Source organism: Heterodontus francisci, chromosome 10 (assembly GCF_036365525.1).
Source record: "Heterodontus francisci isolate sHetFra1 chromosome 10, sHetFra1.hap1, whole genome shotgun sequence".
NCBI classification, from domain to species: domain Eukaryota; kingdom Metazoa; phylum Chordata; class Chondrichthyes; order Heterodontiformes; family Heterodontidae; genus Heterodontus; species Heterodontus francisci.
Window position 1 is genome coordinate 63,267,648 of NC_090380.1, and position 19,535 is coordinate 63,287,182.

The window sequence follows — 19,535 nt, forward strand, 5'->3', positions numbered from 1 at the left end:
AGAAGAGCCATAGGGAATGCTGTCATAGGACTTTTGAATGGAAAGATGCCATTGTTAATGTGTTTTTGCTGGTTTACAATGTAAGAGTGCAATAACGTTTGTTCTGTGTATCTGTAAAAAAAATTCTCATAGTACTAGTATATCTGTCCCATTACTTTAAATCTTTAAGTATTACATTCTTTTGTTAATTCGGGTAATTCAGATAATTCTGCAATGCAAAGTATTTTCTGTAAACGCCCTGTCTCCTTGTTGAGGTGGATATGGAAGATATTGTGACACTTTCAAAGAAGATTTGAGAGTTCTCTCAATGTCCTACCTGACAGTTCTGCCTCAATCAACACCACCAAAAATAGATTAATTGATCTTTCATCTGACATGCTGTTTTTGGGGCTTTGCCTGCTTAACAACTGTGACTACACTTCATGAGCAACTCATTGACTGTGAAGTGCTTTGGGATGTCTATGATAAGATGCTTTATAAATACAAGTTCTTTGCTAAAACATTTGAAAGAATCAATTGCTAAACCTTAGGAGGAAAAACAGTAAGGGGAGTCTACACTTTGAAGTGAATTCATGTTTTTCTGTATTTTAAGATAAGTTCCAGCAAATCTGATATAATATGCATAATATATACAATACAGTTCAGGCTGACATTGCATTCAGTTTTTTTAAATCTCCTGTATAGCTATCTTGAGGATGTCAGCTAAATTCTGTATCAGATTCAAAAACTAGTGATGTTTAAAATTGTCTGTTCACTTGTACTCCAATATGCATTCAGGTTTTTTACACTTGTCTGTACTTTATTTTCATTGACTTCTGTAATACTCTTTTTGAGAATGCAATCTTACAAAAAAAGTTCATAAAATAATGTCAGTATCCTATAAATTATGACATCTCTTCAGACTGGACCAAAGGACAATATATACTGAAGCATTGTTTCCTGTTCAATGAAATTTATCATTAGTTCAAGATAACACCCCATGGCCTAGAAATTTGGGAGCACCCATTTTTGGGTTTTAAAAGGCTGCATGGTGCCTCAAAATGATCACTATGTGATCCAACCTCTAGGGTTCAGCATACAATTCAGAAATAATATCAAGGTTAGAAATGACTAAAAATTACGAAAATAAGCACCAGTAAATGAAATTAAAAAGAATAAATGCTGCAGGAAATAAAACCCTTGAATAAGTATCAATAGCATGATTGTTCTTTATAATAATTGCAGTGACATTCCCTTTAATAGATTTCTTCCTTCTTAACTGTTGACCATCTGGATTTGAGCAGGATGCACGTTCTCTGGCTTCAGTATTTGCTACATTTAAACGGGCTTCGGTGTAGGCTGACAGGTCCAGCTGACTATCATGGTAACAGCCATCAAAAGCCATGGTATGTGTCTGATCCAACCTAAAGGAATCCGAAAACTGAAAAATAAAAGTGCTTTTGTGATTAACAGTAGTATTGAGATACCTACTTAAGACTGACTGTTAACAAGGGCCCGATTTTAACTCTGTGCAAGTTGGTGGTTTTGAATGGGTTAAAATCGGGCCCATAAGCAATCTCCCTATTTACAAATCTGCGTACTGTAATGTAATTTGCAAAGTGCATCTTCAGCTCTGTAAAATCAAGTTACTCTACTGTCAAATAATTTCAGCTTTATTTAAAATCAGCTCCTTTCTTCTTTTCCAGGTTCTGTCAACAGCAATCAGGACAGTGGGACCAGAGAATTGCATGAGAACTGCTCCTGGTAAATGATCAGTTGATAGATGTATTTGTCCTATGTTTTGTTGACTAGATCATGAAGGAAGTGTTTATATAATGACAGGCAATATTGTCACCAACACTGAGAAACTGACTATATAGAAAGTCAGTATTGAATTAACTTTAAAAATTTGTTAAGATAAATCATATCCACCTTAACATTATTGTTCCTAGGAAAACTGTTGCACTTAACATTCAGGTTATATATACCCTTTTGAAAATGTTGAGTACATTTGCTTTGGACTACAGTGGAATCTTTGAAGACCATTTCAAATAAATTTTGCTTTGAAACTAAATTTTTCAGAAATCTTACAATTTTGCTTGCAGTTTCACCGACAAAATAGTCTCTAGAAACAAAATCTTCATTATCAAAGTTTAAACTCCAACTAATATTGTCCAATATTGCCCATTATCCCACATAAATAGACTAGAGAAACCTCTGAGTCTAGACAAGAAAAGCCAATTTTGTTGGTATAGGTGAATACTTTGCACGTTCTGAAAAACTCATGTCTTTTTTAAGTGGTGCAACATGAGTTTTTCTACAGCTAGAAAATAATATTTTCTCCAGTAAAATGTCCTAAAACAAGTTTGTGGGGCCAGTTATATAGTTTACAATGTACTCAGGGCATAAATATAAGACAATCGCTAACAGGTCAAATAAAGAATTTAAGAAGGAATTTCTTGACACAGAGTGGTGACAATGTGGCCACATGGAGTGATTGAAGCAGACAACATTGATATATTTAAGGGGAGACTTGATGCAAGTATGACAGAGAAAGGGATAAAGAGATATGGAGTTAAGGTGGGAAGAGGTAATTATGGCGGAGTATAAGAGCTGGCATGGACTAGTTGGACTGACTGGCCTGTTTCTATGCTGTAGGTTCGATGTAATTCTATGTAAGGAACGTAGGAACATCCCCTACAGTTGCTGGAGCAAAATTAAGAAACTCTGGAGCAAGATAATTTCATTTTTATCTATTTTGTAAAAACATCTTTTTGTGTAGTATGCTCAAAGGTCCAAAATGAACAAATCTACTTTTTGTACATGTGTTTATTTCTGGCTCTATCTCATGTGTGCGTGTGTGTGTTTGTGTGTGTGTGTGACTCTTTTTCCTTGTGCATAACTGTGGATATCAATCTTTATGTTCCTCTGTGATTTTCTCTCTGTTTCTGCAATCCTTTCTTTCTGTCCCTATGTGTATCTATGTTTCTTTCCTTCTCTGTCCTGTATGTGCTGTGGTACACACTTTCTGTTTCTGTGTGTGTATATCTGCAATTCTCTTTTTCTGTATCACAGAATCACCCAACTGTTATAGCGTAGAAGGAGGCCATTTGGCCCATCGTGTCTACATCGGCTTTCTGAATAAGCAATTCGCCTAGTGCCATTCCCCTGCCTTCTCCCCGTAACCTGTGCATTCTTCCTTTTCATACAAGAGTCTAATTCCCTTTTGAATGCTTCAATTGAACCTGCCTCCACCACACTCTCAGGCAATGCATTCCAGACCTTAACCACTCGCTGCATGAAAAAGATTTTACTCATGTCGCTTTTGCTACCTTTAACAATTACTTTAAATCTGTGCCCCCTCCTTCTCGATCCTTTCACGAGTGGGAACAGTTTCTCCCTATCTACTCTGTCCGGACACCTCATGATTTTGAATACCTCTATCTAATCTGCTCTCAGCCTTCTCTTCTCCAAGGAAAACAGTTCCAACTTCTCCAATCTATCCTCATAACTGAAGTTTCTAATCCTTGGAACCATTCTTGTGAATCTTTTCTGCACCCTCTCTAACCCCTTAACATTCTTCCTAAAGCGTGGCGACCAGAACTGGATGCAGTACTCCAGCTGAGGCCAAACTGGTGTCTTATACAAGTTCAACATAACTTGCTTGCTCCTGTACTCTATGCCCCTATTAATAAATCCCAGGATACCACTCTCTCAACCTGTCCTGCCACCTTCAATGACTTATGCACATTTCTACCCAGGTCTCTCTGCTCCTGCATTCCCTTTAGAATTGTACCCTTTATGTTATATTGTCTCTCCATTTTCTTCCTACCAAAATGAATCACTTCACATTTCTCCGCATTGAACTTCATGTGTCACCTGTCCGTCCATTCCAACTTGTCTATGTCCTTTTGAAGTTCTACACTATCCTCCTCACAGCTCACAATGTTTCCAAGTTTCGTATCATCTGTAAACTTTGAAATTGTGCCCTGTACACCAAGGTCTATGTCATTATATACCAGGAAAAGCACTGAAGTACTCCACTACAAACCTTCCTCCAGCCCCCAAAAAATCCATGAACCACTACTCTTTGTTTCCTGTCACTCAGACAATTCTGTATCCATCTTGCTACTGTACTGTTTATTCCATGAGCTATAACTTTGCTCACACATCTGTGTGTGGCACTGTATCAAATGCCTTTTGGAAGTTCATTTACCCCATATCAACTGCATTGCCCTCATCAACCCTTTCTGTTACCTCTTCAAAAAACTCCAGCAAGTTAGTTAAACATGATTTTCCCTTAAGAAATCCATGCTGGCTTTCTTTAATTAACCCGCATTTGTCCATGTGACAATTAATTTTGTTCTGTATTGATCATTCTAGAAGATTCCCACCACCAAAGTTAAAGTGACTGGCCTGTAGTTGCTGGGATTTATCTTTACAACCTTTTTTGAACAAGGGTGTCATGTTTGCAATTCTCCAGTCCTCTGGCACCACCCCCAAGTCTAAGGAAGACTGAAAGATTATGGCCAGTGCTCCACAATTTCCACTCTCACTTCTCTCAGTATCCTTGGATGCATCTCATCAGGTCCCGGTACCTTATCCACTTTAAGTTCAGGCAGCCTATCCAACGCCACCTCCTTATCAATTTTAAACCCTTATAGTATCTGAATTACCTCCTCTTTCACCATTGCCTTGGTTGCATCTTCTTCCTTGGCAAAGACAGATGCAAAGTAGTCATTTAATAACTCAGCATTGCCCTCTGCCTCCCTGCGGAAATCCCCTTGTTGGTCCCTAATCGGCCTCACTCCTCCTTTTACCACCCTTTTACTATTTATATGTCTATAAAAACTTTGGAATTCCCTTTTACGTTAGCTACCTGTCTCTGTTCATATTCTTTCTTTGCTTCTCTTGTTTGCTTTTTCTGTTCCCCTCTGAACCTTCTTGATCGGCGCAGGCTTGGAGGGACAAATGGCCTGTTCCTGTGCTGTACTGTTCTTTGTTCTTTGTTCTATCCAGCCTGGTTCTTAATGGTATTCTCTACCTGGCATCTGTCATAAGCACACTTTTTCTTCTTTATCTTAATCTCCGTCTCTTTTATCATCCTGGGAGCTCTGGATTTGTTTACCCTACATTTCCCCTTTGAGAGAACATACCTTGACTGTGCCCGAACTATCTCTTCTTTGAAGGTAGCCCATTGTTCAGCTACCATTTTTCCTGCCAACCTTTGACTCCAATTTATTCGTCCCAGATCCGTTCTTGGCCCATTGAAGTTGTCTTTCCCCTAGTTAATTATTCTTACTCTGGATTGTTCTTTGTCCTTTTCCATTGTCAGGCTAAACCTTATGATACAATGATCACTGTTCCCTACATGTTCTCCGACTGACACTTGATCCACTTGGCCCACCTCATTTCCAAGAACCAGGTCTAGCACTGCCTCCTTTCTCGTTGAACTAGCAACTTACTGCTGTAGAAAGTTTTCCTGAACACACACTAAGAACTCTTGCCTCTCACTGCCCTTTACACTACTTCTATCCCAGTCTATATTTGGATAATTAAAGTCCCCCATTATAACCACCCTATAATTATTGCACCTGTTTGTAATTTCCTTGCTAATTTGTTCCTCTACATCCTTCCCACTAGTTGGTGACCTATAGACTACACCGAGCAATGTAACCGCACCCTTTTTGTTCCTTAGCTCTAGCCAAATAGATTCTGTCCTCAACCCCTCTGGGACATCCTTTTTCTCCAGCACTGCAATGCCTCTTTAATCAATACCACCACTCTTCTCCCTGTTTTCCCTTTCCTATCTTTCCTGAACACCTTGTATCCGGGAATATTTAATACCCTTCTTTCAGCTAGGTCTCTGTTATAGCCACAACATCATATTTCCAGGTGTCAATCTGCACCTGTAACTCACCAACCTTATTAACAACACTCCGTACATTCACACACATGCGCATTAACCCTGATTTAGACTTTATTACTTTCTCCCTTACTCTGACCCCACCTAATAACTTACTAATCTCCACTTTAGTGCTATCTATCTCTCCTAGTATTCTGTGCATCTTGGTATTCCTCTCTAACATTTCCTCCTGGTTCCCACACCCCTGCTAAATTAGTTTAAACCCTCCCCAATAGAAGTAGCAAATTGCCCCGCAAGGAAATTTGTCCTAGCTCTGTTCAGGTGCAACCCATCTGGCCTGTACAGGTCAAGGCTTCTCCAGAACTGGTCCCAGTGACCTAGGAATCTCAAGCCTTCCCTCCTGCACCATTTTTCCAGCCATGTATTCATGTGCACTATCCTCCTATTTCTATACTTACTTGCGTGAGTTTTTTTTTATTCGTTTCATGGGATATGGGCATCGCTGACCAGGCCAGCATTTATTGCCCATCCCTAATTGCCCATGAGAAGGTGGTGGTGAGCTGCCTTCTTGAACCGCTGCAATCCATGTGGGGTATTAGTGCTATTAGGAAGGGAGTTCCAGGATTTTGACCTAATGACAGTGAAGGAACGGCGATATAGTTCCAAGTCAAGATGGTGTGTGGCTTGGAGGGAAACTTGCAGGTGGTGGTGTTCCCACGCATCTGCTGCCCTTGTCCTTCTAGGTGGTAGAGGTCACGGATGTGGAAGGTGCTGCCTGAGTAACCTTGGTGCATTGCTGCAGTGCATCATAGAGTCATAGAGTTGTACAGCACAGAAACAGGCCCTTCGGTCCATCATGTCTGTGCTGGCCATCAAGCACCTATCTATTCTAATCCCATTTTCCAGCACTTGGCCGGTAGCCTTGTATGCTATGGCATTTCAAGTGCTCATCTAAATACTTCTTAAATGTTATGAGGGTTCCTGCCTCTTACCACCCCTTCAGGCAGTGTGTTCCAGATTCCAACTACCCACTGGATGAAAACATTTTTCCTCAAATCCCCTCTAAACCTCCTACCCCTTACCTTAACTCTATGCCCCCTGGTTATTGGCCCCTCCGCTATGGGAAAAAGTTTCTTCCTATCTATCCTATCAATGCCCCTTATAATTTTGTATACCTCAAGCAGGTCCCCCCTCGGCCTTCTCTGCTCTAAGGAAAACAACCCTAGCCTATCCAGTCTCTCTTCCTGGCTGAAATACGCCAGCCCAGGCGACATCCTGGTGAATCTCCTCTGCACCCTCTCCAGTGCAATCACATCCTTCCTATAGTGTGGTGACCAGAACTGTACACAGTACTCCAGCTGTGGCCTAACTAGTGTTTTATACAGCTCCATCTTAACTTCCCTGCACTTATATTCAATGCCTTGGCTAATAAAGGCAAGTATCTCATATGCCTTCCTAACATCCTTATCTGCCTGTGCTGCTGCCTTCAGTGATCTATGGACAAGTACACCAAGGTCCTTCTGACCCTCTGTACTTCCTAGGATCCTACCATCCATTGTACATTCCTTGCCTTGTTAGTCCTCCCAAAATGCATCACCTCACACTTCTCAGGATTAAATTCCATTTGCCACAGCTCCGCCCATCTTACTAGCCCATCTATATTGTCCTGTAATCTAAGGCTTTCCTCCTCACTATTTACGACATCACCAATTTTCATGTCACCTGCGAATTTACTGATCATACCTCCGATATTCACGTCTAAATCATTCATGTACACTACAAACAGCAAGGGTCCCAGCACCATCTTGTAGATGGTACACACTGCTGCCACTGTGCGTTGGTGGTGGAGGAAGGGAATGTTTGTAGACGGGGTGCCAATTGAGCGGGCTGCTTTCTCCTGGATCGTGTCGAGCTTCTTGAGTGTTGGAGCTGCACCCATCCAGGCAAGTGGAGAGTATTCCATCACACTCCTGACTTGTGCCTTGTACATGGTGGACAGGCTATGGGAGTCAGGAGGTGAGTTATTCGCCGCAGCATTCCTAGACTCTGACCTACTCTTGTAGACATGGTATTTATATGGCTACTCCAGTTCAGTTTCTGTTCAATGGTAACCCTCACGATGTTGATAGTGGGGGATTCAGCAATCGTAATGCCGTTGAATGTCATGGGGAGATGGTTAGATTCTCTCTTGTTGGAGAAGGTCATTGCCTGGCACTTGTGTGGCGCGAATGTTACTTGCCACCTATCAGCCCAAGCCAGGATATTGTATAGGTCTTGCTGCATTTCTACACGAACTGCTTCAGTATTTGAGGAGTCACGAATGGTGCTGAACATTGTGCAATCATCAGTGAACATCCCCACTTCTGACCTTATGATTGAAGGAAAGTCATTGATGAAGCAGCTGAAGATGGTTGAGCCTAGGGCATGGTACTGGGAGTAATCCAGAGATTACTACTTTTGAGGTCCTGCTTGCTAATTTTTTATCTAGCTCACTAATCTCTTTCTGCAGGACCACATCCCCTCTTCCTATCTTTGTCATCGGTACCAATGTGGACCACGACTGCTGGCTGTTCACCCTCCCACCTCAGGGTACTCTGCAGCCATTCAGTGACATCCTTGACCCTGGCACCAGGGCAACACACCATCCTAGATTTACGTCTGTGGCCACAGAAATGCCTGTCTGTTCCACTGACTATTGAATCCCCTATCACTATCGCTCTTCCAGTCTTTTTTGTGCCTCCCTTTGCAGCTGAGCAACCTGTTGTGCCATGTCCTTGGCTCTGGCAGCACTCCCCAGATGAACCATCGCTTTCCTCAATATTCAGAAATTGAATACCTGTTGGAGATAGGGATGCACTCAGGGGTCTCCCGCACTACCTGCCTGTTGCTTCTTCACTGTCTGGCAGTCACCCATTCCCTCTCCCCTGCATACTCCTAAGCTGCGGGGTAACCATATCTATAAACATGCTACCCACAAAGCTCTCAACCTCACGGATACAGCACAGTGATGCCAGCTGCAGCTCAAGTTCCGAAAACCAGAGCTCAAGCTGCTGCAATTGACGACACTTCCTGCACATATGGTTATCCACGATACAAGAAGAATCCTGGAATTGCCACATAGCACAGGATGCGCACTCTAGAGGTTGGAGCAGCCCTGCCATTCCTTTATCTGTTAGTTAATAACCTTGCTACTGCTAATAAATCTTTACCAATACTAATAATTCACTGAGAGAGCGGAAAATAGCGGGTGAGGAGCGGAGCATAAAGATCCCAGGAGAGAGAGCGAGAGTTCACTGAGAGAGCGGGATATAACGAGTGAGGAGCAAAGCATAAAGATCCCAGGAGAGAGAGAGTTCCTATTCTAAGACAACCAGGTGAAACTTGTTAAAGAACAAATAACTTAGCTCAGTTCTATTAAATTATAATAACCCATCCATTTGTAAGCCAGTTTATTAATGATGCTTTTCACTTGAATGGGAATGATGACTTAATTAATAAGGTTGGGGAAAGCTTCTGTTAGATTTTATAGGAGAATTAGTTTCTAATATAATTGCTGTTGAATTGAATGTGCAGAGCTCTATTAGTTTTTGCATTTTCTTTTAAATGTAGATATTGCCCCTGTGAGAATGATACTACCAAATTATGTCAAAATCACTACGATCGCAATTTCAACATTTTCGAATGCAGATATTGTATAAGCAAAAGCTCTTTATATAATTTATGGTGAACCTTTAAAGAACTCTCAATCTCTAGTTTGTATACACTTTTTTGAAATTAACAATGTTAGTCATGTTACCTTCTGTCTGTCTTTCATTTTTTTCCTTTCTTCAACTGTGGTTAGGTAGTTTACAGCCGCATATTCGATTATAGAAAGGAAGACGAAGAGAAAGCTGACCCAGAGGTAGATATCCACAGCTTTAACGTAAGATACTCGAGGCATAGATGCATTCACTCCAGTTATAATTGTTGACATTGTCAGAATAATTGTTATTCCTTTTTAATGGAAAAGAAAGAAATAGATGTAAGGATTGTTGATAGTACAAGGCAGAAAGTAGTTAAAAGAACTTGGACCCAAAATTCTAGCTCGGATCAAGAGCGGAGAGTGGGTGGATCAGCCATCTGTGGACAGCAACTCCAGTTCTGTTGGTATTTTGCTCCTTTTTTGACCTCTCAATCCATGATGGTGGCAGTTAAACAATTCTAAGCACTTCCACCAGCAGGAACTTAGAAGGAATGCAGCCTTGAATCTTGTGTGACCAGCACTTTCTGGAGTGCTATCTCAACAATCTCAACAAGTACAAGCATACAATTTCAGGGATCAACACTAGTTATAAAAATTCCAGCAAGCATTTTAATGGGCTCTTTCAGAACATGTGCACTGAGCCAAACTAAATTTGTAGCATGAAGTTAACTTAAATGCAGGCAGTTCAGGCTTATACACTAATATCAAAAAATAAATAATTCAGTTTAGATACAAAAGCATGGAATTTCCTCAATGTCACACCAGTTTTTGTGCCAATGTTGCCAATGGGATCTTACGTCCAAGTTTCCTGCAGTGCATACGTAACAGATTGAGTGATACAAATACATTGTCGCCAATAGAGATAATAGCGAGTGGGCTGCTTAGTTCTACTTTGAGGCCTCACTTTGACAGAGCTCTTGCCTCCACTGCTCCTCTTCCTCTTCCATTATTATGCAGTGCAGGGGTATGGCCAATGGGAAAACCATTTCAGATGCTTGGTCATTCTCAGCATGGAGCAGGGTGGTGGGAGGAGCAGGAGCCCAAGAAATTTTGTGTCACTAGGATTGACCGCACTTTGATTAAGTATGGTGCAGATCTCAGGAAAACAAAATTAAATCACAAATAAAATGGTTATCAAATTTCAGGAATCTCAGTTGCACTAATATCGCTGACTTTGGGTGTGCTCCACCTAAACATACAGGTGCAAATCTATGCCAACGCATCACTGGTGTAAATGCAGGAAACTTTTGTGATCTGCTTTTGTGCAAACAGCAGAGCTAAAATAAAGAGTGGCAGAGAGTTTCAAGGAATGTGCCATAAAAGCAGCACAAAAGATTGAGGAAATTCACATGTATCTCTTCTCTATTTCTAAGACCCCCTCCATGCATCATGATCCCTATTCAGCCATGTACTTGCAATATTAAATGTCACTCATTTCCATTCTTTCACTCTTGAACTAAGTCAAGAAATAGTAATAGGAGGTGAAGCGATTCCAATTATTTGAAACCAGCTGACTATAGGGAGCAGATTCAACTCAGTTTCTGGTGAATGTCAGCATACAGCACAAAACCACTTCGAGGGCTGGATTTTACCAAGCCCACGGCATCGGGCTCCGTGACAGGGAGGGGGGACGGAGCGGAAGATTGTTCCGGCAGAGGCCCGTCACAGAGGCCAACGCCAGGAGGGCCTGGCCACCACCGGACCACCGCCCCACCCGCCACTGGGCGTCGGGAACTGAATTACAATATTTAAATGAATGGGATGAATAAATTTAAATAAACTTACCTTAATCTCCTGGGCCTGCCACGATCCTCAGTGTGGCAGCCGGCACTCTTGCACCTTCAATACCCCGTTTAGGGAAATTCCGCATGACACTGGTGGGGAGGGGTGTTAGTTAAAATTTTCAGTGTGGGGGCAGCAGGGAACGGGGGTCAAATAAATGTAATGGGTATAGGGGATGGTGGGAAAGAGTGAATTTAAACTTTGTGCATTCTGTGCGGGTAAGGTTAGATTTAAAAGGTAAGTGTTTTGGGGGGAAAGGGCAAATAGTTAATGTAATTGTTATTGGGGGTGGGAAAGGTGCGTTAGAGATTTATTTGATAAATGTTGGGGTGTGTATCTTTAAAAATTTAAATATGCCAGCAGGGTTGGCTGCCCTTTAAAAACGGTGCCAACGCCTGCACACAGGCAGCTGATGCCATTGCCGCGACGGAAAGTCCGCCCCCTCCCTGGTTATTTAAATGAGCCACTGTGCGGGAGATCGTGGCTGCTCTTTGGCATCATCTTTTGAGCTCGCCACAGGCTCTTAATTTCCAGTCCATAATTTGGGACTGACTGGCACAACTTGTCCATCCCAAACAGTGTGATAAATGGGAAAATTGGCACTAGAGGTGTAGGAAGTCCCTTGTGAGATTTTAAATTTGGGCACATTGTTGTGCTTGTCATCTAAGAGTTTTTCATGCTGACATTAGCCATATTGATATCCTTCACCTTGATAAACACGAGAAGAAGAAAGCGAACAAAAATAAGTTACCCAGTGAAACCCGAGCTGGGACTGCTCTTCTGTCAATCCAGAAGGAAACCCAAGATAACATGACCATTAACATGGTTGGAAAGTAGGTTTGTAAAAGAAAAAAGAAAATGTGCCTCCTTAGGATGAAATTAATAAACAATCTGTTGTACCAACCTGAGGAGAAAAGAAAAGTTACAATTTTGGTAAAATTTCTTCTCATGGCCTATTGTAGCTAATCTTCTACCTCAATTCCACTTTCACACCCTATCCCCATATTTCTTGATTCTCTTCGTGCCTAAAAATCTATCGATATCAGTCTTGAACATAGTCAATGGCAGAACAGCCACAGCCCTCTGGAGTAGAGAATTCCAAAGATTCACAACCCTCTGAATGAAGAAATTTCTCCTTGTTCAGTCCAAAATATCCTAAGACTATGACCCCAGTGCTAGACTCTCTAGCCAGGGGAAACAGCTTCTCAGCATCTAGCTGTCAAGTTCTCTAAAAATTTTATATGTTTCAATGAGATCACCTTTCATTGTTCTAAACTTCAGAGAATATAGAGTCACTCTATTCAATCTCTGCTCATAGGACAGCCCCCTCATCCCAGGAATCAATCTAGTAAACCTTTGGTGCACCCCCTGTAAGTCAAGTATCTCCTTCCTTAGGTAAGGAAACCAACACTGTACACCATATTCCATGTGTGGTCTCATCAAAACCGTATATGATTGCAGCAAGACTTCCTTACTCTCGTACTCCAATCCCTTTGCAATAAAGGTGAACATAGTTCTTGCCTCCCTAATTGCTTGTTGTACCTGCATGTTAACTTTCTGTGATTCATGTATAAGAACTCACAAATCTCCCTAAATACTCACATTTACTAATCTCTCACCTTTTAAAAAATATTCTGTTTTCCATTCTTCCTACCAAAGTGAATAATTTCACACTTCCCACATTATACTGCCGCATTCTTGACTAATCACTTAACTGTTCCATATCCCTTTTCAGCCCGTTTGCATCCTACTCACAGCTTATTTTCCAACCTAGCTTTGTATCATCAGCAAACGTGGATATAATTATACTTGTCGCCTCATCTAAGTCATTGTTATAGATTGTACATAGCTGAGGCCCAAGCACAGATCCTGGAAACACTCCACTAGTTACACCCTGCCATCCCGAAAATGACCCTTTTATTCCTACTCTTTGTTTTCTGTCTGTTAACCAATTCTCAATCTATGTTTATACATTACGCTCAATCTCATGAGCCATAATCTTGTGTAACATCTCTTGTGTGGCATCTTATCGAATGCCTTCTGAAAATCCAAATGTACTACATCCACTGGTTCCCCTTTATCAGGATCTGTTGGACTCCTATGCCATTGGAATTCTGCTGCTGTTGGCCCACCTGGGACTCCTCTGATGACAAGACTCTGCTCTGCTACTGGACAGTCTGGGGATGGTGGGGGAAGGTGTCCCTGCTAGTTGGCCACCAAAAGGTAACCCTCATTTATTTAAATTTATTTCCTGTGCTTTTGATTAAATTCCAATGCCCCTCCAGCTTTTGGGGTTTACTTTGCTCTGTGTTAAATGCTGAGCAAGTTCTTGCTTCTGAAGTGGGCTTCACTGTTTGCTGGGATTTATGTTTGTGCTTCATTGACTGCTGGACTGAAGTCCATCGTTCTGATAGTTCCTGTGTTGAAGTTTGCTGCTCTACTGGGTTCCTGGGCTGAGCTGCAGTGTCTCATTGATCTTCTGAGCTGTGCTTCATTCTTCCACTGATTCCTGGGCTAGACTTTTCTCCTCATTTCATTAGTTTCGCTCTGCTTCTCTGGTTTCCTAGATCAAATTCCACTTGTCCACTGGTCCCTTGGATCAATCGCTGCTGATTCATGATCCATACTCTACTCCTCCAACAGCTCCCAGATCTTTCCCATTCCTCCAATGGCCCCAGATAAATGCCACTTCTCTAAAATCTTCTGCGCCACAGTGGCACAGTGGTTAGCACCACAGTCTCACTGCTCCAGCGATCCGGGTTCAGTTTCGGGTACTGCCTGTGTGGAGTTTGCAAGTTCTCCCTGTGACTGTGTGGGTTTCCGCCGGGTGCTCTGGTTTCCTCCCACAGCCAAAGACTTGCAGGTTGATAGGTAAATTGGCCATTGTAAATTGCCCCTAATGTAGGGATGTGGTAGGGAATATGGGATTAATGTAGGATTAATATAAATGGGTGGTTGTTGGTCAGCACAAACTTGGTGGGCTGAAGGGCCTGTTTCAGTGCTGTATCACTCTATGACTCTCTAAACTGAATTTTACTTCTCCACTGCCTCATAGATTGGCCTTTGTCAATTTTTGGCTCTAAGCTGAATCTTCACTCCCCTACTGGCTCCTGAACTAGCTCTATTGCCTCCTTAAGATAGGTCCTCAAAAATCGGGCAGGTTTTATTTCTCAGATAAATATGGAACCTAAGGATCTTCCTTGCTCTCTGCCACAGGTCCATGTAATGAAAGGTGTTATTGTCTAGAAACCCAATTAGTGAAAGATAGAAATAGAGCCAATATTTACGCACTGATAAGCATTTATTTACAGAGTTACATATTACAAACATGCACCTCCAAACCCAAAAAACACAGTTTCAGTCTGTGTCTATTTATAGGGGCACAAGTGAATCCCCTGTTAATGCTCACCATCTGCATACAATTAAACACGATTAATGTACAATTAACAGAAGGTCTCCCTTTCTAAACATTTGCATTTGTATTTTGGCTGCCAGTCTCGATCCCAACTTTCTACTCCCACCTTTCGTTTTCATAATCTCTGGGCCCTGCCATGCATTCTCCTCTTCATCTCATTCAGCCATGGCTTCTTTCACTTTAGATTGTTTCAGCACTGCAATTCCATCTATCTCTCACCACTCTCAAAACTACCTCCTCTGTCTACCTTTGCTCATATTGCTGTGCAAGTTTAAATCTTTCTTGAATGAGTCCAAGGCCCTTCTCTGCATGTTCTTTGGGATTCTGCATCACATCTATTCTAGCATCGGCAACTACCTCTCCAGACCAGTAACCCCATCTGGTTCAAGCTTCTGCTCCTGCTAACCATCACACAGAACTCATTCTCCAGGAGTTAATCTTTCAGTACTCTTCCCCATAGCTCTAATTTATTCCATGCTCCCGCCACGACCTCCAATGACTGACAGATAATTAAGCACTTTCTTATTCCTTACAACACTCCAGAATGTTCGGTTTCTCACAAACAAAGCCTCACCCAACCATTACTTCATCAGGAATGAATCTATTGACATTGTACTGAGAAAGACCCAGTTTATAGTTAATCACTCTTTCCCTACTATCAAAATTTTCACAGCTGGCTACACTTTCCATTACCTGCACTTGCCAAATAGTTGTGGCAGTGTCAAAAATCCAGCAATTGTGAAGCTGTTCTTAGTGGGCACAGTTCTGATAATTTGCTGTCACACTGTACAATGCCAATTAAACTCCTCACTGTAGTATTACTGTCCTGTCCCTTCCTTTCTGTTATCCATTATTCATAAATCTGTTATAGGAAGAGAAACTTACCAGTACTGCTGTAAAATGCAAGTCCACTTGATGCACGAAATTCTTGTATGAAAAACTGAGCAAGTAAAATCTGCTCATCTGTCTTAAGTGGTTCATTTTCATTCTTCCAATGGAGCATTAGATCTTTTTCATTGTAAGCATCTGGAGGAAAATATTAAAGCATTAACTGATATGGCCAAGCGAAGATTTTGAACTGACCATACTGGGGATTATAGGAGAAATTCTTTTGCCTCTTCAAGTGCATCACAATAATGCACTGTGCCACAAGTCACATACATCAATGTGTATACATGAAAGAAATGAAATAGTTCGATTTTCATTTATACAGAATTAACGAAGTGCTGATCTATTATGTAGACTATTCATTAGATTTTATTAAACAGATTTGCAATAGATTTTGCATCATTGTCCTCTTCTTTCATACAAATACACGTTGCCTTTGGAACTTAATCAATTAAGTTAACCTTATGAAAAATGACTATTGCAGAATGGATTTTCTGCTTTAGTTCTTGACCACTGTCATGAAACACTCTTGCCAATTCACACACAATTAGAAAAAGAGAACATTTTGCTTTACTCTATTACTTTTGTAACAGACATTTTTGAGGGGGATACCAAAATAAAAATACAATTACAGATACAGTCCACTTTTTAAAAAAATAAGGATATTGACATCTTAAACTGGACTAAATTTGAGCAATCACTAAGAACCCCAGAAATTCTCTATTTTGGGTTACTAATGGTTGTAAACGTGGTTCAGCATTCATACCTAGCATGAGCATTAAAGAATTATGTCCAAGTATATTGCGTACTAAAATGGGAATCAATTAGTGTAATTGTCAAACCCCAAAAACAATAGCCCTGACTGGACTGATGGGAAGCTGAATTAGATAATCAAATCATATGCCAATTTCTTCCCTGAAATGTTTTTTTCCCCATCCTTCTATGGCATTGACTCCTAGCTGTGGTACAGTTCTATATGTGCCAGTTTTTCTTTGGTAACTTGCCCAAAATGTTATTATTCATGTGTGACTTTTAATAGTGAATGCCAGCCAGCAATTTGATTATTGAGATTGCCAGACCTAAGCACAAACTTGTCTTCACCACAGATTTTGTCGCAGGAATTGTTGGATGGTGGAAAACTTGGCTGATTAGTTTCCCTCCCAAAATCACTGAAAACAATTGAAGCACCCATACCAGCTTCTTGGTTGAGATTAGTGAACTCAGCAAAGACTAGGGGATCAAATCTGAAACCTTCTTGGTCTGTATGCCTGCTACTCGCTCGTTGAATTGGCTAAGGCATCGGAAGCTATTTAGGTATTATTATCTCGAGTTTTATAGTCTAAAGTTAGAATTTTAGTGGTCATGGGGTGCAGGGTTATTGTGTAATAACATACTGGTCTGTGGAGTGGCAAAACACAGGTCATGCACACAAGTGTCTGCCCTGTGACATTCTGAACTCAGCCAGACCTTTCAGGGGAAGGCACCAAAAATAGGCCTTGCAGGATGGAGAGAAAATCAAAGTAAACACATGTCATTCTTTAACTGAGATATTTAGATTATGGAAACAATTCTCCGCTTACCCTGCTGGATGGGACAGATTAGTTAAAAAGGGAAAAAAGGTTACAGCTCATGTGATTCAAAGCCTCACTCTTTTTCAAAAATCCTCATCTACTGTACACAGGGTTTCAGATACTATGTTCATTGGGACACGTTCTAGGGCAGGAGGTATTTATTCAAAAGGGACAGGTTGCACCTCAACAGGACTGGGACCAACGAGCTCACAGGGAGGTTCACTGGTGTGACAGGGGAGGTTTAAACTAAATTGTCAGGGGGATGGGCACCAGCATATAGAAGTAGAAAAGAGGAATAAGATGCATAATGTGAGCATGTTGGACAGTAGAAGAGAAGGAAGTAGTTCCATGTTAGATAGGAAGAGACTGAGAAGGGTTATGAGGAATGCAAAGACGTGTATGTAAACATACAAAGTATGGTGAATAAGGTTGGTGAGCTACAAGCACAAGCAGCAGTGTGGAAATATGATGCAGTGGCAATAATAGAAATGTGGCTTAAAATGGTGAGGACTGGGCACTCAATATACAATGATATAAAGTGTTCAGAAAAGATAGAGATGGAAAAAAGGGAGGTGGGTTGGCAGTACTGATTAGGGAAGTCATTATAATGTCGGAAAGAGGGGATGTCCTTGAAGGGGCAAGGACTGAATCCATTTGGTTAGAGTTGAGAAGCAAAAGGGGTATGATCACGCTACTAGGGGTGTTCTATAGACTTCTAAATAGTGAGAGAGAGAGAGCAGCAAATCTGCAGGGAAATCAAAAATAGGGCTCCTTGGATGATGAGGGAGATAGAGATTATGATGAAACAAAAAAAAAGGGTGTATGATACATGTCAGGTGAATTCTTCAAGTGAGAACCAGGCCAAATACAAGAAGTTGAGAGGGGAGGTGAAAATGAGACTGGCAAAGAGAGGATATGAGAATAGAATGGCAGTCAACATAAAAGGGAACCGAAAAATCTTCTACTGGCATGTAAATAGTGAGCAGGTAGTAAGAGTTGGAATTATTTAGATTTATTTATTTTTATTTATTTAGAGATACAGCACTGAAACAGGCCCTTCAGCCCACCGAGTCTGTGCCGACCATCAACCACCCACAATCCTACACTAATCCCATATTCCTACCACATCCCCACCTGTCCCTATATTTCCCTACCACCTACCTATACTAGGGGCAATTTATAATGGCCAATTTACCTATCAACGTGCAAGTCTTTGGCATGTGGGAGGAAACCGGAGCACCCGGAGGAAACCCACGCAGACACAGGGAGAACTTGCAAACTCCACACAGGCAGTACCCAGAATTGAACCCGGGTCGCTGGAGCTGTGAGGCTGCGGTGCTAACCACTGCGCCACTGTGCCGCCCATATGGGGCCTAATAGGGACAAAGAAGGTAATATATACTTAGAGGCACTGGGCAAGGCTAAAATACTTAATGAGTACTTTGTATTGGTGTTTACTAAGGAAGATGAATCCAACAGAATATTGGTAGTAGAGAGAGTAGAGGCAATGGATAGGGTAAAAGAGGGAGCAGGTACTGGAAAGGCTGGCTGTGCTTCAGGTAGATAAGTCACCTGGTCCAGATGGCTTGCATCCCAAGTTGCTAAAGGAAGTGGGGGTGGAGATAACGGAAGGGCTTGCCATAATCTTTCAGTCTTCTCTAGATATGGGGGAGGTGCCAGAGGATTGAAGAGTAGCAAATGTGACACCCTTACTCAAGAAAGGATGTTAGGACAGTCCTCTAGCAACTACAGGCCAGTTAGTTTAACATAGGTGGTGGGTAAGGTTTTAGAAACAATAATCAGGGGGAAAAAAATCAACAGACACTTGGAGAGAGTTGAGTTAATTAAAGATAGCCAGGGTAGATTTGTCAATAGCAGATCATGCTTGACTACTCTAATTGAATTTTTTGATGAAGGAATGCAGTGGATATCGTCTTTATGGATTTTAAGAAAGCATTTGATAAAGGACCACATAAAAGGCTGGTTAACAAAATTGAGGCTTGTGGAATTGGAGGGTCAGTGTCAGCTTGGATAAAAAATTGGCTTAAGGACTGAAAACTGTGAGTCCTGATAAATGATTGTTTTACAGACTGGACAATGGTAGACAGTGCTCCCCAAGGTTCACTGCTAGGACTATATATATAAATGACTTGTACCTTGGAATAGAGAGTAGAATTTCAAAATTTGCCGATGATACCAAACTTGGAGGAATGGCAAACAGTGAGGATGATATGAATCGCCTGCAACAGGACATAGATCGGCTAGCAGAATGGGCAGAAAAGTGGCAGATGA

At 41.4% G+C, this 19,535-nt stretch overlaps 1 protein-coding gene across 1 annotated transcript in view; it reads right to left on the reverse strand.

Annotated features, from left to right (window-relative positions):
* Positions 1 to 1,117: 1,117 nt before the first annotated feature.
* LOC137374129 (gamma-aminobutyric acid receptor subunit rho-3-like) overlaps positions 1,118 to 19,535 on the reverse strand; it is a 47,370-nt gene continuing 28,952 nt past the window's right edge. Inside the window, exons 6-9 of the mRNA XM_068039897.1 lie at positions 15,670 to 15,810; positions 12,121 to 12,273; positions 9,642 to 9,838; positions 1,118 to 1,420 (exon numbers count right to left, since the gene is read on the reverse strand). Of these exons, the coding sequence (XP_067895998.1) occupies positions 1,118 to 1,420; positions 9,642 to 9,838; positions 12,121 to 12,273; positions 15,670 to 15,810 (794 nt within the window). The remainder of the gene's footprint in view (positions 1,421 to 9,641; positions 9,839 to 12,120; positions 12,274 to 15,669; positions 15,811 to 19,535) is intronic.